This window comes from Adiantum capillus-veneris, chromosome 23 (genome assembly GCF_014529385.1).
Source record: "Adiantum capillus-veneris isolate H3 chromosome 23, ASM1452938v2, whole genome shotgun sequence".
Taxonomy (NCBI): domain Eukaryota; kingdom Viridiplantae; phylum Streptophyta; class Polypodiopsida; order Polypodiales; family Pteridaceae; genus Adiantum; species Adiantum capillus-veneris.
The window spans coordinates 47,326,226-47,334,651 of NC_140953.1; the positions used below are offsets into that span (position 1 = coordinate 47,326,226).

Sequence of the window (8,426 nt, forward strand, 5' to 3'; positions counted from 1 at the left end):
GTCGACTACATGCTGAGACGCCCTTATCTACATGACTCCTCTCATCACTTGCTTGCTACCAGCATTTTGAAATGTTGTGTTGGCCTTCGTTTGGGATCTTGAAGCACATTGAAGAGGCATCAAAAGTTTTAGTTTGTGCGGCTTGGGGACGAGCTCTACTCAAGGGTGTGAAAGGGGCTTGCAAAGGAAAGGATTGGTAAGGATTGGGAAAAGGCCATTTGGAGTACGAAAGGAAGACAAAAGTTTCCAAATTTTGTACCTACGGGATGGCCCACCCTTGCTCGACCACCAACAACCGAATGACCAAGGCCAATCATCGGCTATGAAAAGATCATCAACCACCATCCAGTCAACATCGTATGCTCGATCGAAGCTCTTTAGGAAACCATCATCTTGTTTGGCTCGAGATTGTGAAGCCAAAAGGAGATGCACGAGTTGTCTAGAGGACAGGCTAAGGCACGCTTGATGAGGTCGACAATACCATTACTCAGTTAGCTGCCTCGGTACCCACGAGGTCCGAAAACCAATGTTATAAATGTGATACGATGCTTTGTTTAGCTCGAGAGTTTGAAGCCAAAGACAAACGCAGAAACTCAGAAAGAGACAAAGGCAAAGGCAAGCTAGACAGAGATAACGGTGATAAAGATTTGATAGAGGAGATCGGCATGGCACACGTGGTGGCGACCACAATGGCCACGACGCCAGATTTTTAGTCATGATGTAATTGCTGCCACTAGCTTAAGCCAGAGAGAGGCTTCTGAGTGGCAGAGAGGGGCAAGCAGTGCTCCCTATAATTAATTTGGACCCTTGTTTTGGTGTTCAAGTTACCGGTGTTTGAACCCGTGGATCGAAGTTCAAGGCACATGCATCTGGTAGGGAACCAATCATACGTATATAAAACACTATGGATGAGTGCACCGATCCAGTGTTGTTGGTCGGATTATGGACAGGATGTGTTCCACAGTTTATTATCTAGGAGTATCTTTGGACGTAATGTGTTCACAGATCGCGAATGGAGATTCTTGGACGTATAGTTCAATTTTCTACAAGGCAATCGATGCTCAAGATTCTTCAAAGGTACAAAGTTGAGGGTAGCATAACCAAGGTGTATCCAGTAGACTTATCAACTACTGGGGTGTCCATGGTAGCTTCTTCATCGACTTAGTCTTAACATTTATATCCACTATGAGGTGCAGAGAGGGTGTTAAGAATTTTGGCATCTCAAGTGAATTGGCTAATGTGGTCCCATTATTTATTTTGGCTTTTAGGTATTTATTTTACTTATTTGTCAAAGTCTCGGTAGGGCAATTTACTAAGGTGGGTACTATGTGACACTCCTTGCCCCCATTGTACATTGTATCAATTCATTGCCAAGGTTGGTTGGTTCAGAGGATCTCTCTCTCACATTAGATAAATCTTCAAGGTCTCTTGGGATAGTTTCCTATGACGTTAAAACAATCTTCTTTTCGGGTGTGTGTGTGTATGTGCGCGTGAGCTAATAAAAAGAGGAAAATGGTATAACCTTTCTATCACCCAAGTGTGGTAGATTGGTTATGCCATTTTCCCTCTTGAATAACAGGTCTTGAGTTTAACTCTCCTCGTCGGATAGATCTTTAAGGTCTCTTGGGATAGTTTCCTATGACGTTAAAACAATCTTCTTATCTTTACGGCCTCTTGGGATAGTTTCCTACGACGTTAAAACAATCTTCTTCTTCTTCTTCTTCTCGTGTATTCTCCACATTGCTATACGCTTTCGCATCATCCACTTTGACACAAACATGAGCCCCCAAGGCCTCCACCATTAGAAAATGGTGTGTCAAGTGTGTTCGAGAAGTTTTTCTATAACCCCTCCTTGTATACATATTTTCAAGAATTAAACTATCCCTCTTCCTTTAAAACATGTAGATTCAAAGCCCTCTTTGTTGATATAAATTTTTAACTTCTCTTAATGAACTCGCTAGCTATAATTATATGATTTAAGGTGGACCCCCCGAGCATGAGCTTTCATCTTGTTATGCAGGACATCATGAGATTTTACTTTTTGGCTTGCATAAGGCCATGAGGGAGATGGTGCAATTTGTGAGCCATTGGTACAGAGCTTGTCGACAATTGCCACATGTCCTCTTTTGGTTGGAAGGAATGGTTCGTAAAGATTAGATCTTCCTTTATATTTTAAATGGGGTCTTTATACTTATAGACTCATTTGATTTTCTTGTCCTTCCATTGCTTTAGAATGCTTTCGCTCTGTTAGTTGGTCCATTCAGTTTTCTATTTGAGCTGTCGATGAGTGCCTTCAGTTCACATTTGCAATTTTAATATTGACCTACAAAAAGCCAGGCTTTAAAGGGGAAACCCCTTAGGCATACTCTATTTGGGCCATCCACATGTACCCCCATGGTGTGAAGATAAAGAGCAGTGAGGTAAATAACAACACGTGTTGCAGTGCAGTATTGGCAAAGTCCAAGACTCCAATGCAGGCATACAAAAAATTGGTCAATATTTATCACACCCTCTTCAATATGACAGATGCATAGACTCGACATGCGATTCATTCATCCTCCAGCCGCATACTGCCACCTCAATGCCCTAGTGGTCCTGCATGCACAGCTTCATTTGCTGCTAAAGGTTTGCATACTCCCGTGTTTCTAGTTTCACACGTCGATCATTCATCCCTAGTTCTCAGATAATAAAAATGCATAGACTGATAATGCAATAAGCAAATAAAACAAAAAACAGTAAACAATCGATAACTGTCAATGCAAATCACCCTCTCTGCTCATCCAAGAAATCAACAAGTTGAATTTTGGTCAGACGCCAGGCACAAAAAAGGGGTCAAAATTTTCCCAACAAATAAAAACATAGGGTACAAAGGTACATATGAGATCCATAGAGCTAGATAACTTTTTGATAAAGCCTCGGGCTACTGTTCCCAAACAGAATACAGAAACCTGGCTTCAACGTATGCCATGACACCTGCCTCTCAGAATGCTCCAACCAATTTTCCAGTGGCATAGCTTAGGACATAGCTCTTTAGCATAAAAAACAGAGCACCATCAGCCAAGGGCGTGGGCGCCAACCTCAAGGGGCTCTCCAACCAGCTCCACAAACAGATGACCTCCCAGGGCATTTGAGCTTGTGCCAGTGATATGCATGCAAGCAAGGAAACATCGCTCACAACCGTCTCCCAAGCTTGCTCAGCCTCCTGGCCAGACCAAAAACTAATATCTTCCCCACTATTCCCTTGTCAAGGCCGCAAGCAAGTACAACAGCTCCCCCCACTACAATCCACTTCCACCCCTTGCCATTCTGATTATTTCTTTGAGCGCCTTCATTGCCCTCATCCTTCCATGCAGTCATATCTGACTCGTTAAAACAGCTAGGTGGAACCCTTGTGACCAACTGGGCCATAGAAGCACTGAAAGAAAGAGTGGCAGAGGCCTTGCGATGTACCATGTACTTCCGAAAGCCTGGTTCCATTTTTCTCACACAGTTCCACATCCCTTGGCGGACCCCAAGCTTCGCTATATCCCTCTGAATACCCATATCCTCAGAATGGAAGAAGGTCACTTCACAAGCTGTCAACTGCCCAGTCTGTGGTGATTCAACTGCAACAAAAGGGCCCAATTAAACAAAACTACGCAAAATTATCGGCGAATCGTCAATATGCGCATACTCTACCTGCTCGAACAATCCAACTTGATGCGTAAACATCAACTCTACGAGGCCTCTTTTGGCGCGGTACTTTTGAGTAGGGAACACCCTAAGCATATAGAGAACACAAATTGAAGTTAAAAATAGGTATCGACAGGCCCAGAGACAATTGAAGGGCAGGCTCAACCGCTGAAGTAAAAAATAAGTATCAACAGGTCCACACAATAAAAGGACAGCCTCAACCCCTTCTACCTTGGTGATACAGAAGTACATCCCTCCAGACTCAAAAATTCTTCGGCCAATAAGATATTCTCGATCACTACAGAAAAAAGGGAACTGTGACAGAACCCAATCAACATTTAATAAGTCTGATGCAGTAATCACAATCAAGCTACAACCTCAACTATAATCTTACTAACAGAGAAAGAAGTATGGGACTTACCTTTCTCACCCAGTGAGCAATTTCAGCGCCAGTTTCTGCACAGCTTTCCAAGGACTTCATGTAAATGATCATATCATCCCAATTAGATCGAAACTCGTCATCCCAGTAAAAATCTTTCACCATTTCTGGAGCTGCATCCTCAAATATGGTAAGACTCCTGTACTCTGTGGGCCCCTTTAACTCCTACAGTAATAAAGCATTTGCCCAACGTTACTAAATTACTGATACAAAATTCATGTAGTTATAATGTCATACTATGTTTACAAATTGTGTAAATTATGCCAAAACAAACATACTCAATGCCCTGTTACCATATATACCTAGATGAATCCAGGATAAGCCCAAATTCACCCTCAAAAGGAAGTGCAAGGTAGAGACCCATGGTAGTCACCCATAAGACAATCTAACCATCAGCTCCATCATGCATAGTATTGACTTAATACCATGACATCCCCACTAACGTCGTCAATGCCCTGTCATCCTATGTCCACAAACTAGGTAAATCATGTATTAGACATAATACAAAATTGAGCAGATGTTTAACAGCCAATCTAATGATAGCACCATCACTCCTATCCAAAATAATTTTCTAGGAGAGCAGATTGTAGGGCAGCCATACAGCTTTTGACAACTGAGCTTCAGGCAAACTGAAGAAATTCAATCCGAACGTGCTCTGAAACCCCATCAGGTTGTCCTTAACCAACTCACCTTATTCTTGAACTCCATACGCTAAGAGCCCTGAGCCTTTCCTACAAATGGAGGATTTCTATGAACAAGATCTCAAATGCATCTACAAATCAAAAAAAGTCTAAACTATACTGCAACAGAAGCAACGGTGCAACACAAAGACCCCGTATTACAAGTGGATGTATAATTGCACAATCATCAAAAAAGTCAAATGCAAATGCAGATAAGACACAAACTTAGACAACACAAACACAACACACAGTAACCATGGAAGGTTCCATATGCTGTACGAAAGCCCATACCACATGGGCAGTGTACAGTACAGTACAGACGTAAATACGTTTGCCAATTTTTTAAATAAAAATTACAGGTTATGCCATAAGTATTGGCTCTTCATGCCCACTACCACCACTTTGCCATGTATTTGTAGGCCCTTCGACCTTAGCCCTTGGTACAGTCCTGAGTCAGGAGATGTTTTTGGCGGTCTCTAAGAGTTTTTCAATACAACACACAGTAAAATTCCAAACTGTACAATAGCAATTGTAATACACTGTATTTTTCAAAACGAAACCATAAAGCATTTTTGTTTTTGTAGCCGTTTGAAACTTCGCTTCGACTAGTTGCATTATAACATACAACCACACAATGAAAACTATGATGGATACTGATGTAAAAGCTTTCGAAAACTGATGCAGCGTGGTTTATAAATCTTCAATTGTTCAAAGGCTAAATGAGCCAAGACAACCAGAAACTTAAAAAGACTGGACCAAGGTCTTCTAGACTCTGAAACAAAGCATTCTGGGCATCTTCTACAAAATTTGCCCCTAATAGCAACATCGAATGTAAGGGAATGAGACTTCCCCCCTCCTCGGAAACTCTTGGTCAGAACATCTCCCAATGTTCCCATGCATACAAACCTGAATTGATGACACATTTCCTACTGCTGTAGACGTGGCTCATTACACATAATTTGTTAAAGTAATTCAACATTCACGACATCTATGCCTAGGGTAACTCCAAAAGCAAGTTCTTCTAACATGTAGCTATTATTTGTGTCATGGGGGACGCCCATTTTGGGTTTCCCGTCCCCCATCCCCACTCCTCAGGACGCGTCCCATAACCTATCCATATGACGCCCAAAGTCCTCCATCCATGATTTGTCAACACCATCGACCAAACACTAAGCAGAAAAAACCATGTACCAGGAGGGAGCATTAGGAGGAAAACAACAGCTAGAGATTGCATCAAAAGTAACTACCAGTAACATGGTAGCTAGCAGCAAAGCTCTCTGTATGGATCTCATAAGGATAACAAGATACATGCCTGAGGTTCTCTTCGCCAGGCTTGGTAGGTCATGCCTGGAATCGAGCGCTCCATCATCAACTCCCAGGGAAGCCCTCCATCTTTGTAGTAGTACCTCCGATGAAGATCCCGCAGATCTTCATTGCCCACAGCCAAGCGAGCCAGATTGACAGCACCACTGTCAGTAGCCTGAAGTGGCCTTTCCCTGCAAATCAGTGAAAAACTGTATTACCACCAAAAATTGTAGCACCCCCTCTAGCATCTTTTATTTGAAAAGCAGAATCACACGACAACCATTACTTGAGCAATTCACCTCTCTTCAATTCCTTCAGGAGACTGAGTCTGAGGCCATTTCCATGCTTTAAATTTCAACCAGCATTCTTTCAGCATTTGAAAGGCGGTCACTGAAGCAGTCAATGCAATCCAGAAGCGCCGCACACCTAGGCCTGGAGGACTAGTCCAGACGAGTCTGTGCCTGCCTCTTACCCCTAGAAACAGTAAGCTCACCCACCGTGGCTTCCATATCCATCCTACAAAAAGGCCGATCAGTACAGCTACCCACAAAGGCACCATATTGGCAGACAAATCCACCATGGCCTCCAGCAAAGATGATGACTTCTCCATTGCTAAAAAAGAAGAATGTCTGTCTTTCATCTCCATGGCTGAATGTGAACATGAAATCTTCAAAAGCTTACAAGGACCAGCAGACGACCTACAGAGGGCATTCCAATGGAAAGAGAACTTTCATAAATTGCCAGACTGGATGGATTTGGGTACATTAAAAACGTGTATAGATTCAAACCTGCTGGCAAATCAAAATTTTCAATGCAGTTTAGGTTCGAGTGGAGATACGCAGGTTTCTTCATCCACAGGTTCGATTGACGAGCGATTGTTGAATTTCGCATTCATACTACCCTTGATACACGAAACTCAACTGCGGCCCGCAAACTATCACCTGCGATAACAATCGGGAGGTCCTTCCACGAGGAGAGGAAATGCAGATACAAGCAAATTTCTCTGTACAGTCGCGCCAAGAAGAAAGAGGGAATCAGATGCGGATGTCACACTCTTGAGGGGAGGGCAGAGCGCCCGCATCCGAAGAGAAGGCCCTGGCGAGGAGGCGTAGCGACCCTACCCCCCTCTATACACCACAAATCGTCTACATACACACAAAATCACACGCGCGCAGGAAACCTAAAGCAGACCCACCACTGCTGGACGCTGGTTGGCTCTTTGGCGGTCACCCAAAATCTCGTTCGCAGCTTCTAACCCGCCCAATAGCTTAGATGACCATGGTAAAATGCTGCGTCAATTCCTAGCATCTGTTAAGACTCTGGATAAGCCCTTTCGTTCCTTTTGGACACCTTGCATTTGCTAGCCCTATCCCTGCCTAGGCTACTTATCCTTATTGGATGGATTTATACGACGTCTCGGCTTCAAAGCTTTTTATTTCTTTAATACAATATCACAAATCCCCTTAGAGGTTGATCCCGCTATGTGCATGTAGTGCTCACTTGAAGCTCCGCAATAAGCAATAGAAGCAGAATCATGACTTTTGGATTTTGAGAAAAAAAATTAGCAAACGATGAGGTAAGATGTAATAAAAGGTTACTACCCTTATTAAAATGTCACCGATGTGGCATTTACAAAGGTGACTGAAGCTTGTAGCAGATATAGCGCGTACAGCTCTATGTCCATAAGCAAAGGAGTAAAGGTGCAGCTTTGCACATGCGCATGGATAGAGGCCATCGTAGGATGATGGCTTGCCTCCAGCAAAGAGCTGGAAGCAAAAGCCACCTTGCTACCTTCGTAGCAAAAGAGAAAGCAAACGATTGTTTGTTGCCTTACGTAGCAAAACATACTCACCTAGCAACTCCAAGCAACCTACACAACTTGCGCGGCTAGCTACAACATCGTTGCACTTGAGTGAGAGAGGGCGTTGGCACCACCTCCAGTGCTATTTTTACAAATAGCAACCAGAAATCACATTTCGATTTAAAAATTGTATGCATGCGCCCTCTCACAAGGAGGAAAGTTTTTTTGACTTTTTTCAAACAATCAGTAAGTAGTATTTGATATAAAAGCTAAGTGTTGGAATTAGGGTTGCAAGAAAACACACACAGCTTGGAGAAGACGAAGGAAGCTCGAGGCACAAAACAGAGAGTATATTACTTGGTGTGCAATGGAAAGATAAGATAGCCCTAGAGTGATGGGCGTATATATAATGCACGGGGGAAAAAAACTCCTAGTGAGGGAAAAAATGCCCCGACGGTCCTAAGTATGTTCACACACATCACTACCACATGTATATGGTAACAAAACCCCCCTGGGAGTGATGCAGTCA

At 43.1% G+C, this 8,426-nt stretch overlaps 1 protein-coding gene across 1 annotated transcript; it reads right to left on the reverse strand.

The window, feature by feature from the left end:
- Window positions 1–2,880: 2,880 nt before the first annotated feature.
- LOC147427741 (uncharacterized) lies at window positions 2,881–7,207 on the reverse strand. Its single transcript, XM_086496409.1, has 7 exons — window positions 6,885–7,207; window positions 6,396–6,794; window positions 6,104–6,287; window positions 4,094–4,276; window positions 3,904–3,987; window positions 3,679–3,760; window positions 2,881–3,605 (listed from the first exon to the last, which is right to left on the reverse strand). Exons 2-7 carry the CDS (start codon window positions 6,740–6,742, stop codon window positions 3,172–3,174), a joined length of 1,314 nt encoding a protein of 437 aa, XP_086352535.1. The 5' UTR covers window positions 6,743–6,794; window positions 6,885–7,207; the 3' UTR covers window positions 2,881–3,171.
- Between the last annotated feature and the right edge of the window lie 1,219 nt (window positions 7,208–8,426).